General features: G+C 36.5%; 1 protein-coding gene across 2 annotated transcripts in view; it reads right to left on the bottom strand.

The window, feature by feature from the left end:
* The window catches only part of LOC131164042 (phosphoglycerate mutase-like protein 1), a 37485-nt gene that overhangs the window by 12553 nt on the left and 3631 nt on the right, over positions 1-21301 (bottom strand). For both annotated transcript variants that reach the window (XM_058120962.1, XM_058120961.1), the window contains exons 2-4: positions 12151-12212; positions 11899-12006; positions 11690-11769 (exon numbers count right to left, since the gene is read on the bottom strand). In XM_058120962.1, coding sequence (XP_057976945.1) covers positions 11690-11769; positions 11899-12006; positions 12151-12210 — 248 coding nt within the window. In that variant the 5' untranslated portion in view covers positions 12211-12212. The remainder of the gene's footprint in view (positions 1-11689; positions 11770-11898; positions 12007-12150; positions 12213-21301) is intronic.

The raw sequence follows: 21301 nt of genomic DNA on the forward strand, positions 1-21301 counted from the left end.
ATATCCTCTCTCACGACAAAAGGCGCATTCATCTTTAGCAAGTCTCCCATGAGTTTTACTCCTCTCATGATATTTACTCCTTCTTCCAGGCATACGACTCTGAGAACGTCCCCTTATTGTTAGTGCTACTGCTGTTTCCTTATGGACCCTCTGATCCTTCTTTCTCCATTCAGTACTAATCAATGCAGTACAAACAGCATCATAAGTAACTTTATCTTTCCCATACAATAAAGTAGTGGTCAAATGTTTATACTCATCAGGGAGAGAATTCAGTAACAATATGACTTTATCCTCATCTTTCACCTTTTCATCCAAATTTAACAAGTCAGAAAAAATTTTATTGAAAGCATTTATGTGGTCATTAATCGAAATACCTGGTTGATGCTAGAGGCGAAACAATTTCTTTTTCAAATAGAGCCGATTTTCCAGACTCTTGGTTATAAACGTATCTTCCAATGTCTTCCACAATTTCTTTGCAGATGTCTCCCTCATAACACAATATTTCTGATTTTTAGCGAGACATAGACGAATCGTACCACATGTCTGATGATTGATCTTTTCCCAATCCCTGTCACCCATATCTACTGGTTTGTCATCCAAAGTAATATCTAGTTCTTGCTGATACAAGATGTCCATCACCTCACATTGCCACATACCGAAATTATTGGTGCCATCAAATTTTTCCACCTCAAACTGAGCATTAGCTATCGTCTTCGATGATGATGTCGAAGCCGAAGGGGTTGGAGTTCGTGTGGACAGAGTTTCTTCTACTGTTGCACTAGTTTCTGTCATCTTCTATATATTCAATAGCAACCAACAAAGCAAAAGGCCTAGGATGAATAGTATGTACCAACTGTGTCTACTCTATTTTATCTTATGAAATTTCATTTTGACCAGGCCGACCTCCAGGGAGCGACTGAGCCGCAATGGTCTCTGAGCACTTGCTTAGACAAGGTCTTTCTTAGGCATCAAACGTGGAATCAAGGATCCTAACAGAGGACCACCTCTGTATCGACACTATTCAACCTAGCTCCGATACCAATTGTTGTGCCGGGCACCCCACTTGTGTCAAACACCAATACTACAACTATTGCTATTGAATATATAAGAAACTAAAGCAATGCAGAAACTAATAATAAAACAGTAAAAAGAACAAGACAAGAAATTAACGATGTTCGGTATAGAATTACCTACGTCCTTGGGCGCCGACGATCAATCCACTACTTCTTGACAAAGTACAACTTTGAGGTGTGTTTTACAAATGAAGAGTTGAGCTCTTTATATAACTTCAAGCTCAATTCCAAAAAACACTTCTCTCCAATGTGGGACAAATAATATAAAAAATTCAAAACAATTTTTTATACTAATGTGGAACTATTCTACCAATGTGGGACAAAAAAACAAACAAGCTACATTAATGTTGCTTCTATGACAGCTGGGCATAATCATGGCTACAAGAAGTAACCCCAAACCAGAAGCCATCTGCTATCTTCATTTGGACTCCAATTAACACTGAAATAGCTTCAAAACAATAGCAAAATATTTACTAAAACTCAGACTATTAAAGTTAGGTAGTGCCCAAAGATTTATATTTCAATTTCAACTAAAATTTTGAGGCTTCAAAACTTGGAAATTTTGATGTCAATTTTAACTTAAATTTCGATTCAATTATAAAAAATGATGAAAATTAGTAGTAAGGGTTCAAGTTACAAACACTAGACTTTCTACAATAGCAAATTATTCCATTAACTTTGACTCAACATAAAAAGACCCACTAGGCACTAACTTTTTACTTGTTGCAACTCACTCCACTAACTTTTACTTGGTTAAAAAAAAGTTTACTAAATATCTAAAGTTTCCAAGTCAACCCATAATCTAACTAAAATTAGTTTAAAAAATAAATATTATGAAATAGTTACCTTAACATTATGTGCTATATTAAAATTCTAACTCTTATTATCTTTAAGTGAAACAATTTTTTTCCATATTGTGCTCTGGCATTATATAGTCTTATTAAATAGATAGAGATTAATCATTAATTTATAGTGTTTTGTACTTTACTAACTTTTAATTTCAAAATGACCTTATTTCTTCCAATATTGATGAAGAAATGATTAAAGAGAAATTTTGTATGCATCATCTTACTACACAAGTTCCTTTACACAACAAATTGGCTTGCAAATCAAAAGAAAAAATTACCTTCTTATTGCTTGCAAATGGGTTTTATATAACTTATATAAAATTCATATCTAGCATGAAGATTTGTTATCATTTTTCAAGCGCACGTTGAATGGATAAATTTTAAATATTGAGTCAGCATATTTTGTTTATCATCAAAAGATTGGTTAATTTGAAAATAATTGAAATGAGAACTCCTGAATGCAAATCCTATTCCTCTAAATATATACATAATATCAATTTACATTTCAAGAAGTATTATTTAAAATAAAATATATTTTGATAAACAAACATATCTATTAAAGGAAGAAAGGAGGAGTACAACAAAGAAAAGAAAAAAAAAAATAGGGAAAACAATATATCCTCCTGAACCAAAAGGAAAACTGTTCAAAAAAAGGAAGGAATTATAAGGCAATTCTAATAAATTAATGCGAACTAATCCAGCTGTAAGTCTTCCAAGGACACATGATTAAGGAATGCAGTTGGCGAGCACCAAATGAATGCAAGGACCACCTCTCTACTCTAAAGTATGCTAATGGAAGTGGTTGCATCTTTAAAGATTCTTGCATTTCTTTCCAATCTTATAAACCAATGATAGCTAGTAAAGTACAATGGCACAAAGCTTTCTGAAGCATGCTAATGGATAGGGCTGCATCTTTAAAGGTTCTAGCGCATTTCTTTCCAATCTTATACACCAATGATAGCTAGTAAAGTACAATGCCAGAAAGCTTTCCTCTCTTTCCTCTTGCCGAAACCCCTAAACATAATAATAAAAAGGGAGGGGCACACCCAATTTTCACCAAAAATACCAAAAATTTATTCCAAATAACCCATGTGAAGGGAGAATGTAGAAACAAGTGAGAGCAGTTTTCTCCACTCATAAAGTAAAGAACTCAAACATCGAGCAATAGGGCCTTGTTAGGTTTTCACGTTTGAAGCAAGTCAACAACAACAACAAGCTTTTAGTCCCACTAGGTGGGGTTGGCTACATGAATCTTTTTTGATCAATTCATCCGATTGAGAGTGTTTTCCTCCATTAGATTAAAGGCTATTAAATATTTCCTCACTACCTCATTCCAAGTTATTTTAGGCATACCTCTATCCCTTTTCATGCCAAAAACAATAACTCACTCCTCACAAGTGCTTTATTGGGTTTGCATTTCAAATGCCTAAACCATCTAAGCTGCCCCTCCCTTATCTTATCTTCAATTGGTGTTATGCCTACATTATTGTGTATATGCTCATTTTTTATTTTATATCCTAATGTTATACCACTCATCAATCTTAACATTTGCATTTCAACTTTTACTTTTTGAACATGTTGTTTCTTACTTGCTCGACATTCTGAACTACAAAGCATAGCCTGTCTTATAGTTGTCTTCTAAAACTTTCCTTTTAATTTTAAGGGTATTATATGATCACACAGCACACCTAATGCACTCCTCTATTTTACCCAATCTATTATAATTCTATATACTACATCTTCTTCAATTTCCCCTTCTGATTGTATAATAGATCCAAGATATTTAAATCTATTATGCTATTAATATCTTGATTATCGAGTTTAATCTTCTCTTTACTACTACTCCTTATATAACTGAAATTACATTTCATTTATTCTGTCTTATTCCTACTTGTCCTAAACCCTTTAGACTCTTATATAACTCCAAAGTTCTAGCTTAAATTCCACTCTGCTCCTACTGTCATCAGTCAACACAATATCACTCGAAAATCAAAGGATCTCATTTGAATATTCCTAATAAGTTTGTCAATCATTAAAGTAAAAAGAAAAAGACTCAAAGTAGAACCTTGATGTACACCTATTGAGATCGAAAAATCTATAGATTCTCCTCCTACAGTCCTAACGCTAGTTACTGCTATATCATACATATCCTTAATGACCTTAGTACTCTTTTCTACGGTATACATCAAGTTTCCCTTTCTTTTCTAAGATCCACCAAAGAACTTCCCTAAGTACTCTATCATAAGTTGTCTTTAGGTCAATAAAAACCATATGCAAGTCCCTTTTCTTTTCCCTAAACTTTTCCATTAAGCTTCTTAAAAGATAAATAGCTTCTATTGTTGATTTCCCAAATATAAAACCAAATTGATTTCTTGAAATTCTCGTTTCTAGTCTTATTCTATGTTCAATTACCCTTTCCTATAATTTCATCATATGACTTATAATCTTAATTCCACAATAGTTATTATAGTTTTGAATATCGCCTTTGTTTTGTATAAAGGTACAAACATACTTTCCCTCCATTCTTCTGACATTTTCTTGGTTTTTATAATAATGATGAATAGATTAGTTAACCAAATATTTCCTTTATCTCCTAAACATTTCCAAGCTTCAAGTGTTATTTTATCTATCCTTATAAATTTCACTCTTTTCATTTTTTTAATGTCATCCTAACTTCAAGAACTCTAATTTTGTGAATAGATCTCCTATTTTTAGTCTTCTCCTCATTTGTCACTTCCAAGTTCAATTTTCATTTTGGTTTCATTAAATAACTTATCAAATTATCTTCACCACCTCTCTTTTATGTCTTCTTCTTTAGTTAAGGCATTATCATTTTCGTCTTTTATACATTTTACATGACCTAAATCTTTACATTTTCTTTCTCTAGATCTAGCAAGTTTATAAATGTCTCTTTCTCCTTCTTTTGCATCTAGTCTAGTATATGAAGTATCATAAGGTCTATGTTTAGCTTCACTATTAGTTTTTTTATCTTTTTTTGTTCTCGGCTCTGTATATTTTTCAAAATTTTCTATATTTCTATAATTTTGTCATATCTTATACCAATTTGTTTTTGTCTTAATGAATTTTTGGACTTCTTGATCTAACCACCAACTTTCTTTACTGCTCGAGTATCTTCCTTTGAACTTGCCTAAACCCTCTTTTGCTATCTTTACGATAGAATTAGCAATTTTATTTCAAATAGTATTTGCATCTACCTTATCCCCTACAATTCAATCACACTTTTTAATCATTTTATCTTTGAATTTTACTATATTATTTCCCTTTGAGCTCCACTATCTAATCCTTTTGTGTTGATTTATGCTACTATTTTTCTTCCAATTTTTAATATGTATATCTAATACTAGAACTCTATATTGTGTAGCCAAACTTTCACCTGGGATAACTTTATGATCCTTATAAGATAAACGATCCCCGTTCCTAATTAAGAAGAAATCTATTTGACTTTTATTATGCCCACCCTTGAAAGTTATTAAGTGTTCTTCTCTTTTTATAAAATAAGTATTCAATATAACCAAATCATAAGATATGACAAAATATAAGATAGTACCACTAGCCTCATTTTTATCTCCACATCCACAACCTCCATCTATTCTCTCATACCCTATATTATCCTTTCCAATCTATCCAGTCAAACCAGCTTCTATGAATGTTTTTTGAGATGTTGGTATCCCTTATAAAATACAATCCATATCTTCCCAAAATCGTCTTTTAAGATTTTTTGGCTAAACTTATTTGGTGAGCACATGCACTAATGACGTTCACTATTTCCAAGCATAGAGCTATCTTGATTTTAATGACCCTATTCCTTATTCTTTTAACATCTACTACATTATCTTTTAGGTCTTTGCCTACAATGATTCCCACCCTATTTTATGTTTCTCTTTTTCTAGTGTACCAAAGTTTAAATTATGATTTTTCAATCTATGTAACTTTCTCTCCTACCCATTTCGTCTTTTGAAGGCAAATTAAGTTAATTTTCCTTCTAATCATTATTTCCACTATTTCCATAATTTTTTCTGTAAGAGTCCCTATATTCCAAGTTGCTAATCTAATCTTAGTTTCTTGTGGTAGCTTATTAGGCCTCTCCCTTCTAAACTGACTCAATCTATTCCTTTGATTGAGGTGAATTTGGTAAGAATTCATGATAATAAGATTTGAAAAAATTTTACGCTAGCTATCAGTCACCTAACACAATCCTACTTCTTTACCCGGGCTTGGGACAAAGATAATTTGTGTTACACAAGCTAAGTACGAATTTGAATTTTTTTTTTATGCAAACTTATTTCACATAGAAAATTTTCTAAATCACACCTTGCAATGCAATTAGTAGAAACCACACAAACAACACAATGCATTTCAAAAAAAATAAAATAAAATCTAAAGCATAGATTGTGTAAATCCAAGCTAGACTTTTTGAAAAACTTTGTATACTCCAAGGTTTGCAAATGGAAAACACAAAAGTTTCCACTACTAGCCAACTATTGAAAAAATAATAATATTAGTAATAATAAAAGAAATAACAAGAAAGGACAAGATCTCACTGGTGGCTTAAACTAAAAGGTAATGATAACCAATTGAAAATACTATAATAAGTATCCTTTGGTGCTGGAAATTTGATGCTACTGACAAAAAATCCATCAAAGCATATTGAAGCAATGAGGAATTGCAAAAATTCTTCAATCTAAATTCAAGATTCAAATTCAAGATTGGCCATAGAGTTGAGTAATATATGGTGCCGACATAACGACCTATTGGACTCACATCCCTTCACACATAACCTTGATCAAAGGTGGGTGTTTTTTTTTTCGACACGATCTTGAGCAAGGTCTTAATTTTGATTTCGACTCAAATTTCAAAGCTCCAAAAGTACGGAAATTTTGACAAAAATTTCGATTTCGATGTCAATTTCGATTTGAAAAAATAACAGAAACTTGTATTAAAGCATGAAATTATTTGTGAAACATTAGAAATGGTTAACAAACATAATAATATAAGTTTTAAGACTAATATATTACAAATTAAATACATCTATGTTTTGTATGAAGTGGAAAAGTTGTACAATAGTATGTGTATCAAACATGCTTGTAAGATAATGTACATTAAACATATTCAGTTAATGCAAATGAAATTCATAAATCATTTAAAAATTATTTATTATACATATATTGATAATTTAGAAATGAATGGTTAAATAAAATATTACTATAAGTTTATTTTTTAATATAATTTCAAAAGCACTTGTGATAACCTTTTGTTTCAATAAAATAAATTAAAAGAGAAATTTCACTTCACTCTTAAATCTCTCATTTGAATTTCGACAAAATTTCATCGCAAAATTTTCAACAAATTTAGCTAAAATTTCGAGGTTTCAATAAATTTCGGATGATCCGTTGAGATTTCGACATAAATTATGCAAGACGGAAATCGATTGCCATTTCGATTTCGAGGGTGACGAAAATCAGAAATTTTGATGGAAATTTTGACAATTTCGTGAAAATTTAAGACCATGATCTTGAGCTAAAGTGTGCAATCTTGTGCATTTTTAGTCAAAATTCTAGGCTGAAAATCTTTTGGAAGAACTCTAAATTTGGCATTTCAAGAAAGATGAAAATACATATGTGCAAAAAAACAAAGAAAATTTGAGGAATTGATTTCTTCACTTCCAAGACAATAAAATTTAGGAAGTGTGAGTATGTAGCTCAAGAGTTCATGTAAGAACCCGAACTGTAAAAATGGGTTAATATATACAAGAGAGGGAAATTTTGGTAAAGGAGCAGGTTCGTCGATGAAGCTGGATTTTGTCGACGAGGCCTTTGTTATTCTCGTCGACGAAATTTAGAGCCTCGTCGACGAGAAAAAGCCGAGGGGTTCAGGAAAATTTAAATATCAAGGTTTGTTGACGAAATCGCTATCTTGTCGACAAAATCTCTTAAGACCTCGTTGACGAGGACACCAACTCGTCGACGAAATCCTCCAGGTCAAAGGCTTATAAAAGATCTTTTGGGGGTTTGCTTCTTGGCTAAGTTTTGGAAAAGCTCTCTCTCTCTCTCTAGAACTCTCCCTACACTCTCTCTCTCTAGTTTTCTTTGCCGTTCGTTGCCGGATTCGTAAATCCAACGATACTGCGAGGATCAGTGAAGGATTCTCTACGTTTCTACTGGATCATAATCTCGTTTCGAAGGATTTCGGGTTTCGAACTAAAATCGAGGTAAGGCTCGGTTTTCGTTTTTGATTCAGTATATGTGTAGTAGTACGAATTGTAAGCCTGTACTGTACTGTGGTTTGTAGGTTTTGGAGTCTCGGTTCGTAATTTTGAGGACTGTAAAGTTCGTATTTGGATTTCGGGTTAAGGTAAGGGGATTCGGTTTATATCAGTTCATTTTTGAAATCGGGATCGGTAAGCCTGTAGGCTACGATCGTATGTATGTTTTGACTACTTATTTGGGAAAATCTATCGAGTAAAAACAGGGAATTTTCGGGTTACAGTTTTCGGGAAAATTGGAGATTTCGGGTATCATCTTTACTTTGTTTGGAAAATCGTTTGTCTTGCTTAAACTGTATTATTGAGGTGACCGTAATCCATATTTGCATAAACTGTATACTTGAAATTGTAAATGATATGATTTTCCGTAAACCAAATAAGTGTGGTATGTATGGTTGTATGAAATTGTTCCAGATATTTGTGAAACAGTTATGTGGCGGCTAATTATCGTACGCTGAAATGTATAGGAACGTGAGTTCCAAAATGATTCCAGGAGTTTGTAAAATAGCCATGTATCAGTTAACTACCGTGGCCGAGAGTGGCCGGCTCTATATCCGGGGTGTGACATATCACCAGTATGTTCTGGCTGGTCACCGGTGGGTGAAATCTACACCGTATGTAGCAATGGATTCACAGTGGGCCTAGGTCGTCGCAGCGTAGTTTGGCACGTGGTAATGTAATCAGGGTGAGACTAGGTGACCTTGTGTAGTTGCATATGTAGCAATGGATTCACTATTGGGCCTGAGTCGTAGATCTTCGTAGTTGCATGTGTAGAAATGTAATCGCTGTGAGACTAGGTGACCTTGTGTAGTTGCGTATGAGGCAATGGATTCACCATTGGGCCTTGATCGTCGCAGCGTAGTTGTGTATGTAGCAATGTAATCGCTGTGAGACGAGGTGACCTAGTGTAGTTGCAAACTAGTGTGACGACACTGACCGTATATATGTATGTATGTATGTTAGGTATCGTATGAACTGGAATGGTTTTCTGAAAATACTGGAACTGTATGTATATGTATGAAACTGTACGAATTGTTTCAAACTGTATCGTATGTATAGTGTTATGAAGTATGTAAAATGACACTGGTATGCCACACACTGATATAAATTGTTTTCTTCCTTATTGAGAGGTGTCTCACCCCGAATGTACGTACAATATTTTCAGGGCCTTCAGGTAGCGGTAAGTAGCATCCTAGCGTCTGGAAACAAGGGTGTCGTAGCTACTGCTAGTACCGTCTAGGTACGAGTTTTGGTATCCAGGTCGTCAAGATAGTTTTGTAGACACCTAAGGTATGTTTTGTATTATGGGAATGTATATCCTAGCTTGTATAGTATAGACTCTAGTATGATACTGGTTATGTATAAAAGATCGTATTCCGCTGCGTATGTTGAAGAGTATGGATGTTTGTATGTATGTATATAGGGCATCCGTGTACCCCACGGGGTCGGACCCTCTTTGTATGATGTATCATGTATGTTTTAATTGATACAGAAACAGGTTAGGTTATTTAAATTCACCCCCGGGTCCCATTTCCGGGTTTGGGGCGTGACAGTTCATATTAGACAAGTCAGATGACAAAGAAAAGAAAAAAAGAATAAAGAAGCTCTGCAAGGAAACTCAGGATTGTAAATGGATTCGGGTAATAAGCTATTTTCAGGTCTAGAAGCAAGAACTCTTGAGTAAGCTGATTACCTTGAAGAACACCAAAACGAGGGAGAGAGAGGGAAGAGAACAGAGGATGGTGGGCGGAGTCCAAGATGTCAAATTTCTTTACTACTATGGTGAGCAATGGCCAAACCAAAACGAAAACTCATACAAGAACATCGATGAAATATCAAATCAAGAAACTGAAATCGACGCGGAGGAAGACAGCAGGACATTCAGCGGATGAACCAATAACTCATAGCAGGGGTCGATGACACGGAAAAACTTTCGAGCTTTCTTGACAAGATCACATTTGAAGCAAGTCATTATATTCATTTCTAAGGATTGCAGCCCAAGAAAACAACTTGATCTTCAATGGAACTTTAGCTTTCCACGTTAAAGAAGGAAGGGAAAAAGGACTAGCCTTAGGATCAATGAACAAATGAGAAAAGAAGGATTTACAAAAGAATTCCCCATTAAACTCCAAATAAGTTTATCACTCCCCAACTGGACACAAAAAGAATCTAGCACAATAGTCAAAGAACAAAGCTCATTATTTTCTCTCTCATTGAGTTCCTCATAAAATGGAAATCCCACAAATAGCCATCCTTTTGCAAAATATATAATTTTCTTAATTAAATATAAATATTATGTGTGTGTGTGTGTGTGTGTATATATATATATAATAGATAATTTTCTTAATTAAATATAAATATTATGTGTGTGTATATATATAACTATCAAATCTAAACAAAATTTTCTACATCTTATTGCACAAAAAGAAACCAAAAAAAAATTATGAGGTTTTAGCTAATAACATTTACAAATAGAAATGAAACAAACTTAGTCCTTAATTCCTTTAGAACTCGAAACATTTTATTCAAATACTAAAAGATGAGACAAATTTAGTTCATGCACAAGATGCAAAATATGTGGCCTATATTCTGATTGATGAAATAATAAAATGTAAGAAAAAGACAATATGGCAAAAACAACAAAACTTGAATAATGATCAAAGGTGAAGATGGATTTATGATAAAATTTCCAATGCAGTCAATAAGTAAATATGCTTTAGGAAAAGCAATATTGCAATACTCCAAGTATATGTCATGAAATTTTCTCACCTAGTTCATGTGTAATAGCTCAGAAAGAAAAAGCCAGCCAAATTACTAACCAGAAAGTGTATCAAATAGGACTCCCCTCTTCCCCACGAAATTGACCATGTTTTCAGTTTCTTTAGAATCCATATTAGGACTAAAACAACATTAACTAAGTTCAAGCACATATATATAGCCAATCCTCTGCAATATCACTCTATGGGTAACCGTGTAATGTTCATGAAAAGAACCAAACAAACTGTGTAACATGGCTACACCTTCTCTCCACATTCTGTTGCTTCCTAGATAATCTTGCAAGCATCCACCACAGCTCAATAGAATTATTGAAATTAATGAATAAATTCCGTATCAAGCAAACAAACAAATATATCAAACAGCGAAGAACTCAAAAATAGCAAAGCTTTCCACTTGAAGCAAAAAAAATATAATATATATAAAAAAAAAATGGTGCAAGAGAACCTAGAAGCTACCAGACAAACAGGCAAAGGAATAGGACAACTTCGGTTAACATGAGAAGCAAAATTCACCCACTTACCAACTTTACACTAAAATAACTAGATCTTGACTTAAATGGAGTTGTTCTGACTAGTCAAGTTGGAAACACATATAATTCAAGAAAAAGTACCAGCATAGATTTTGGTGAATTTTCAAATTAATCACTGCAGTGTTAAAAGATATTTCTGAAAATCCATACACAGAATATGAAATCTGGGCAACAAAACCTTAGTAAAGGAGAAGTAATCACTAAATCAATTCTCTTGAAAATCCCACATGCACGAACATATTCACGTAAATTGTCAACCTGTTACAGGAGCACAAAATCTTGATTCTTTTCTTGTGGCAATACATTAAAAAATTCTTTTTCTTTATCATTTTTTTTATATAGAACATATACTGCATAAGAACATGTAAATCACAGGTGGGTTCTTACCTGCTGCCAGCCTAGTGGCGTAAGATGTGCATCAAAAAATTCAGGGGACGAGTATGCATCATAGTTTTTGTCTCCTTCTACATTGTGAATCCCTTGTGCATGCCTCACCTGGATGTAAAGTTTTATAAGACCTCCAATGCCTCAAAACTTGATGGCAAAAAACCACACAGAGAAGGCAATCTTTGAATGCATGGCAAACTAAACCAAAGAAGAATTTGTAATTCATATGATATACACAAATTTAACACCAACCAGGTGAAGAATTTTGCAGCGGTGCAGGGGAAACAAGCTTGGACCTGAATCACCATCCATTTCTGCAAATGAAGAAACAAAATTTCATCTTCCAATAGAATTAAATATGCGAAACAAAGTAAGAATGGAATGGTTGTGAACTGCTAAATATAAGTTTAAAAGATATTGTAATTTCAGGAGGATAAATAGAGACTTATGACAGCACGCCCACGTTAGGATGTTTAGATTTCAGCAGTAACGAAGTGGCAGCAATTTTTTTAGAGCACAAATGACAAAACTACCAAGCCAGAAGCTTTAGAGAAACCACTAATGAGGCAGTAGACAACATGTAAAATTTGACAAGAGTGCATGTTATAGTAAAACTTATGCTACCTTCATCTTGAAACAGCAGACAGGGTTGTTTATACTGTATGGGCCTTTTTAGGATTGGAGGAGTCCTCATGGGCAGGATTGATATGTATGGGTGAGCACCAACTTGACCAAAAAGCTTAACCTTTTAGATCGCGGGATCAACCATATATATAAACACCCATCATCTACTCAATTTTTCAATTGTGAGACAAACCAACAAGTGGAATTCTAAAAAATCTCCCCCTCACCATACTAGTCAAAGGCGCAAGGTGCACTGAGGCGCAAAGGGTACCTAGAACCTAGGTGCAAGGCATGAGGCGAAGGTGCATGCCTCATGGAAGTGAGGCGCACATTTAATAAAATTGTCTATAAAATTCCCTACATAGGGGATTTTGATTGTAAACACATTAGGACTCATATTTGAATTTTAAAATATCAAAATACTCAATACTAGGACGTAAAATGAATGCTATAACACAAATTTTCAATAACATGCGGTGTTCATGTCATAAGTTCCACAAAATAAAAGCAGCAATAAGCAGTAGGAAGCTAAAAAAAATTAAAATAAAAAATAAAACAGAAAAAGCAGTAGCAGTGCAGTAAAGAAAAATTGAAACACAAAAAACAATGATATTTTATTCAATAGCCGAGCTGTGAACACTAAGTACTTTAGAGAGGATACAAGCAAGGGTATTTATACACTATTACATGATACAGGTAATAGAAGAAAGTAGAAGAGAGAGAACTATACAAGAGGAAGTGAATATCACTTGGTGTACTTAACTTATAACTTTGAGATGTATATATAGCTATACCAGAAAGTGAAGTTATCCTAACATTCCTATGTGGGACTAAAAACTATATACTATGTTCAAAAGTCCCCCTTAAGCTGAAATGAAGATGTTGACAAGTCGAAGCTTGGAGAGAGCAATCTGTAATAAACCTGGGCCAACAAACTTGGTGAAGACATAAGCAACCTGGCCTTTGGAGGAGATAAAGTGGGGAGAGATAATCCCAGAACAAACTTTTTCCCTGATGAAGTGACTATCCACCTCAATATACTTGGTCCTCTCATGCATAACTGAATCAGAAGAGAGAGATATAGCAGACTTGTTGTCACAAAACAACAAAGAAGAGTCTATCACAAGAAAGCCAATCTCAAATAGGAGAGAGTCTAGCCACAAGATCTCACAGGTACCTTGTGCCATAGCACGGTACTCAGCCTTAGCAGAAGAACGTGAAACCACTGCCTGCTTCTTACTCTTCCAAGAAAGAAAATGATCACCCTTGAAAGTACAAATACCTGAGGTAGATCGTCTGTCAGTCTTGAACCCAACATAGTCAACATCAGTAAACACGGAAAGACATGGTTGTATTCTAGATGAATAGAATAATCCGAGTCCAAGTGAGGTCTTCACATACCATAAGATGTGATAGACGACATCAAGATGTGAAGTCCGCGGAGAATGCATGAACTGACTTACTAGGCTCACTGCATAGGCCAAATCAGGCCGAGTGTTGGTCAAATAGATGAGGCGACCAATAAGTCTCTAATACACCAAAGGGTTTGTCAATAGATCACCAGACTCTGCAGAAAGGGAAAAATTAGGATCCAGGGGGTAGAAGCAGACCGACATCCCAACATACCAGTGTCCATAAGGAGATCTAGGGCATATTTCCGCTGAGAGAGGGAAATGCCCTTGCAGGAGCGAGCTATCTCAATGACCAAGAAATACTTGAGGGGTCCCAGATCCTTGACGTCAAAGGTGTCTCCCAAGTCCTTTCTATTCAGAGCAATTCTAGACAAGTTATTACCTGTAACAATAATATCATCCACATAGACAGAGATAATGATGCAAGGCCATGGGAGAGACGCCTAATAAAGCAAATGTGGTTTTCCTGGCACTAAATAAATCCCATAAAGAGAACCACATCACTAAATCTTTTGAACCATGAACGGGGTGATTGCTTAAGCCCATATAAGGACTTGCACAATTTACACACCTTTCCAGAATACTCCCCTTGGGCAGAAAAACTGGGAAGGGGATCCATGTAAATAGTATTAGTAAGATCACCATTCAAGAAGGCGTTCTTGACATCAAACTGATATAAAGGCCAAGTGAAAGAAGCCGCCAAAGAGATCAGGAGGAAAACAATAGTATTTTTTGCCACAGGAGCAAATGTAGCATGAAAATCCTGACCTAGAATCTGCGTAAAACCCTGGGCCGCCAAGCAGGCTTTATACCAGTCAACAATACTATCTGCAAGGTGCTTAACTATGAACACCCATTTACAGCCCACCGTGCGTGCACTTGAAGGAAGGGGAACAAGATCCCAAGTATGTTGTTGCTGTAGAGCTTCCATCTCAGTATGTATGGCTGCAACCCATTTGGGGTCCTGAAGGGCCTCATGAACTGAGTGAGGTATGATGATAGCATCAACCTGTCCCAAAAAGGCTCGATAACTCGAGGAGATATCTTGATAAGAAAGATACTGGGAGATAAGGTAGTCAGTAGAACAGGCTAAAGAAATTCTATCAAGAGCTCGACGGATTCGAGGAGTCCGTGAGGAGGGAGCAGGGGGGTCAGGGACTATAGGAGACATACCTGAGCTTGGTGAAGATGCTGGCAGAGGCTCCAAAGGGCGCGGTCGGTGAGTGTAAATCTGTGGAATGAGAGAGATATGGTCCTGCCCAGTGGGGGTAGAGGTAGGAGGCTTAGAAGATGAAGACGACACTAGAGAAGAGGGCACTAGTACAAATGAGAGAAAGATAGGCTTGGGTCAAGGAAGTGGAGATGGCATTGGCGAAGATATGGAAGGAAAGGAGTCAGTGTAGAAGGGGGTAGACTCATGGAACATGACATCAAGAGAGTGATAAGTGTGTCGACCAACAGGATCATAACAGCAATATCCCTTAGACATAGAGGAATACCCTAGAAAATTGCACTGGATGGCTTTATCATCAAGCTTAGTCCAAGAAGGACTCCGGACACGAACAAAGCACGTGCATCCAAACATTATAGGAAGAAGGGAGAAAAGAGACCTGTTAGGATACAAAAGATGAAGTGAAGCAGAATTTTACAATGCACAACTCAGGGTACGATTGAGAAGATAGGCTACGGTGAGAACGGCGTGAGGCCAATAAGACTTGGGGACTTGCATTCCCCGAAGAAGACAATGGTCAATAAACATGATGTGGCGATTTTTGCGTTCAGCCACACCATTTTGTTCAAGAGTGTAGGGACATGTCAGCTGTTGGAGAATACCTTGTTGTCACAACTCAGCACGAAACTCATTACAGAGATACTCACGGCCATTATCAGGCCTCAAGATACGAACCACGGTATTGTATTGAGTCTTAATCATTCGTAGGAAAGCCTAAAAATTAGTGAAAACTTCGGATTTATTTTTCATGAGGTAGACCCAGGTACAACGGGAGTAATCGTCAATAAAGGTGACATAATATCGATGCTGAGTGAGTGAGGAGATAGGGGAGGGACCCCATACATCACTATGAACAATATCAAGAGCTGCAAGAGAACGGTGTATACGAGCCGGATAAGATGAACGAACATGCATAGATAATTCACAAGTAGCACACTAAAAATTAAAATTTTTGCAAGCTTTATTAAATATTGGAAATAGCCAACACAAATATTTAAAATTTGCATGTCCCAAATGAGCATGCCACAAATCCAAGGTTTTTAAAGAGAAAACAGAGGAAACATTAGAAGGCAAAACAAATGCTTGAAAGCTAGAAAAGGATGTAGGACAGGAAGGCGGATCGCCAAAGTAGTATAGCCCGTCCCTTTCAAAGCAGGCCAAAAAATCTTCCTCGAACTCAGGTCCTGCAAGTAACAAGAGTTGGGTAAGAAAACCACAACACAATTATATTGTTTGGCAATACGGCTAACAGATAACAAGTTATAGGAAAATTGTGGAACATAATAAACAGGGAATAAAGATAGAGTCGAGGATAAACAGGCAGTGCTTTGGGTATGAATGGGATGAGACGTACCATCGACAATGCGGATAGTACGAACCAACGAAGAGACAGGGGATGTAATGAAAGATGCCTCACCAGTCAAATGGTTGTTCGCCCCTGAGTCCAGTATCCAAACGAGTGTGCCACCGAGTGTTCCAAACTTACTTAAAAGGGCAGTAGGGTTATCTGCAGCAAAGGTGGTTGTAGAGGAGGATGGAGTTGGTGTAGCAAAGGCAAGGAGGCTAATTTGAGACTGGAGCTGAGTAAGCTGAGCCTGGAGCAGAGAGAAATCTGGAGCAGCAGCAGGTGTAGGAGTAAAAGAAACCGGAGGTGCAAGAAGAGATTTTATAACAACTCCAATGTTAGAAGGTCTCCGACCTTTGCCACGACCATGACCATAAGAGGCCTGTTTGGAGTAACGCTCATGTAGCACAGGGTGGAGGATGAAGCAGCGCTCAATGGTGTGATTATTCTGTTGGCAGTGCTGTCAGAATCAAGTCATTGTGGTCAACAAACCTAGCACCAGTAGGGGCTGCAATGGCAACCTGCTCGGGCATACTAGAAGAAGCAAATCCAGGGAGAAGACGTCGTCGTCGATCATCACCATCAATCATTGCAAATGCCTCGTACAAAGAGAGCACCGGGGATGTGTTCAAAATCTAAGTTCAGAGTGATTCAAACTTAGGTTTTAAACCCATCAAGAACTGATAGGTATGCCGACGATCCTGGCGCTTTGCCTCAATAGCTGCTGCGTTGGTAGGAAACTCAGAAAGAGGCTCATACTAGGCGAGCTCTTCCCACTAAGACTAGAGATAATCGAAGAAGTCAGTCATAGATAAACCCAAAGAAGCCTAGGTTGCTTGGTGGAGCTCCCGATAAAGCTCAAAAAATTCAAGCCTCACACCTTGTCTGGGCTACCATTTTGATTGATGGACCACTGTCGATAAGCCGGATAAGTATTAGCAGAGCGAAACTCCAATCCTAACAACCACTCAATCTTGCCACGACCCCCAAGATATAAGCGAAGGGACTGTGACTAGGCATGGAAGTTGCCGCCATTAAGAAGAATGCTGGTGACCTTCTGAACAGGAGCTGTCTGAGCCAAAGATAAGTCAAGGCATGGAAGGTTTAGAGAAGAAGAGGTGGATTTACTATCCTTGGTAGGCATATCACCGTCCTTGGTAGCCATTGTAAAGAAGAGGAATAGGCTGCAAAAGTATCAACAAAGCAAAACAAAGCAAGTCGTCGGAAGCCAACACAGTCATCGACGAAGTCACCGAGAAAGTCGCTGGAAAAAGGTCACCAGAAAGTGACAATATGAAATGATGCATTAGGAAAATAGTATGGAAGTCGATGGAAAGGATGTCGGAAGTCGCTAGAAAAAGGATGCCGGAAGCCGCTGGAGTCAACGGGAAAGTCGCTGGAAGGCACCGTGAAAATTGCTGGAAGTCGCCGGAAAAGGGCGCCAAAAGTCACCGGAAAAGTCGACGGAATCACCAAAAAAATAGTAGATTGAGTTTTTTTATGTACAAAATCCACTAAAAGTGGCAAGTACAGAGCATACGACTCAACCTACTACCAATAAAACTTTCTGATGCACAAGCTCCACATACGTGGCGAGTGCAAAGCATACGACTCAATTGAGAACCCGGACCTTAAATGAGGAACCCAACCTTGTTCTGATACCAAGAAGGAAGTAAAAGAGCGAGAACTATACAAGAGGAAGTGAATATCACTTGGTGTACTTAGTTTACAACTTTGAGATGTATATATAGCTATACAAGAGAGTGAGGTTATCCTAACATTCCGATGTGGGACTAAAAACTATATACTATGTTCAATAGTAATAATTATAAATACCATGATTTGAGATAAGATTTGCTTTGTTGCCATATATCCTCTTGTTTTAATCAATAGACTCTGATTTGTTAGCATATATGACCCGTAGACATTGACTTTGGATCTTTGATGCTCCTTAGTCTTTATTGTGATAATTTGCCTCGGATTTTCGTCATTTATATCTGTAGTGGACAAATGTGACTGTTGATGATTTGATGAAACCATCGACGATTTGATGTAACCGTCGACGATTTTGCTTCGGAATTGATTTTTGAGTGTGCCGAGCTGTGAGGCATTGTTAATACCCTCTCGCAAACTTTTTCCGAGGTTGAAGGCAAAGTTTGTTGCAAAAAAAATAATGAAGAGCGACCTTTGAGGGTACGGATATGTTCGGCTATTGTTGTGTGATCTTCTTTTCGAAGGTAGTTGATCTATTGATGATTTTTGCATCTATAATTGAGAAATAATGCTGACAGATCCAATCCATCCTCAAAGAAGATGGTCAGACTTCCACTATGCTAAGATGTAACATTGAGATGTATGGTTCCGCCATGCTATGATGTAGCATTGAGATGTATAGATAGTACAATAGTAAAACATATATATATATATATATATGTGTGTGTGTGTGTGTGTGTGTGGATAATACAAGGGCTGGGATTTTTATTTTTATTTTTTGACGTAGTGTTCACAATGGCTTTGATACCATTAAGAATAATTGAAACATGAAGAACAATGACATTTTATTCAATAGCTGAGTCGTGAACACTAAGTAGAGAAAATACAAGTAAGGGTATTTATACACTATTACATGATATAAGTAATAATTATAAATCCCATAATTTGAGATAAGATCTGCTTTATTTCCATATATCCTCTTTTTTTAATCAATAGGCTCTGATTTGTTAGCATATATGGCCCTCAAACATTGACTTTGGATCTTTGATGCTTCTTAGTCCTTATTATGATAATTTGCCTCAGATCTTCATCATTTAAATCTGTAGCAGACGAATATGACCGTCGACGGTTTTAGCTTCGGAATTGCTTTCTAAGTGTGCCGAGTTGTGATGCATTGTTAATATGCAGCACTAACTGATGCCAAAAATTCTAGATCATGGAAGCATAAATTCTGAGAAAAATAAATGCTTCCAAAAAAAAAAAACAGCTTATTTTCCAAATAAAATTGCAAAATAAAAAGGTAAAAAAAAAAAATTAATGAGGTGGGACAGAGCAACAGAGCAGTTCAAAAGAAGAAGAAAACTAAGTAGCATCAGAGCAAAAATTTCAGGAAAAGTACCAAAAATTTAAAAGAAAAAAAAAGGCAGCAAAAGAAAAAATAACTAAAAAGGGAGTTCGCGGCTTTGACTGAGAGCAGCACAACAGACTAGAAGAAAGAAGAAGAAGAAGAAGTCCGAGAGCAACTGAGTACACTTGGACAAAAGTTATTACTTATTATACAATCAACTAGGAGCCATTACTCAATTAGAATCCACCTTTCCCCTTATAGGGGTCTACATTCGTAGAAATACATGCATGAATACCCAAGCCCAATTCGAACCTCTCTTTCCCTTGAGTGGAAACCATCTCCACCAGCAAGACTAATTATCCATCAATTGTTCAAGTGACCCTTGCAACTTATATGCCTCAGATTGCATTCTATATGCCTTTGAATCAATCCTACTTCCCACATCTTGATCCTATTCAAATACATTTACCTAATTTAGATGATCCTTATTGGCCTTGATCACACGCTTAGTCCTCCAACTATTAGCATGTTAGGAGAATTAGCGTTTTGTCACCTTGACTTTACGATATTGCTCACCTAGAGTTATGAACCATCAACTCTAATACTGCTAGTTATGACCAGGGGAGTCCTTGCATGGGCTTAATATACATGAGTAAGCACCAACTTGACCAAAATGCTTAAGCCCTTAGGTCTTGAGCCTAACCATACGTATAAGCACCTACCATCTACTTAATTTTTCTAATGTGGAACAAACTTAGAAATGAAATTCTTAATAGACCCATCAAACACTTTTGAGAAAGAAACTAAATTACTATTTCTAAAGAAACTAAATTACTATTTCTATACTAAAGTGGTATTTGGTATTGTTTGATGAAGAAAAAGAGGTATTATGGAGTTTGAGAATTTCCAAATTTTTTGTAGTATCTCAGTAGCCAAATTTATGTCTTATTTATAGGCTCACTCATGTCCTTCTGAATAATTTCTATCCTTTGCTAAACACCCTTTGGTGCTAGTTCAAGAACAATCTTATTTAACTAGTGGGATAGGTCCCCCCTCCTCCATCTCATTAAAGTGTTTTTTTCATTACATGACTGTTAGGACCGAGGGGGACCATGGGTGGGTTTGATACACATAGGTGAGCACAAACTTGACCCAAAAGCTTAAGCTTATTGGGTCTTGAGTCCTACCATGTATATAAGCATCCATCATCCACTCAATTTTTCCAATGTGGGACAAACTCATAAGTGGAATTCTCAACAATCTCCCCCTAACTTGTAAGTTCCAACTACTCCCCCTTGAACGAAAACCGTCTCCCTTATGGAGTAAGCCCAATTCTCTAACAGTTGCTCAAGTGGACCTTACCACTGTGCTTTACGTGCCTCGGATTGCATTCGACGTGCCTCCAAACTAATCTTACTTCTCACGTCTTGAACCTGTTTGGATCCATCTTCCAGACCTAGATGATCCTTATTGGCCTCAGTCACACATTTGGTCTTCCAACTATTAGCACATTAGGAGAATTAACTTCAAGCCTCGAATTTTTACGATGTCGCTTGCCCATAGTTACAAACCATCGGCTTTGATACCACTTGTTAGGACCGGGGGAGTCCATGGGTGGGCTTGATACACAAGGGTGAGCACTAACTTGACCCAAAAGCTTAAGCCTATTGGGTCTTGGACCCAACCATGTATATAAGCACCCATCATCTACTCAATTTTTCCAATGTGGG

Source organism: Malania oleifera, chromosome 9 (assembly GCF_029873635.1).
Source record: "Malania oleifera isolate guangnan ecotype guangnan chromosome 9, ASM2987363v1, whole genome shotgun sequence".
Lineage (NCBI taxonomy): Eukaryota > Viridiplantae > Streptophyta > Magnoliopsida > Santalales > Ximeniaceae > Malania > Malania oleifera.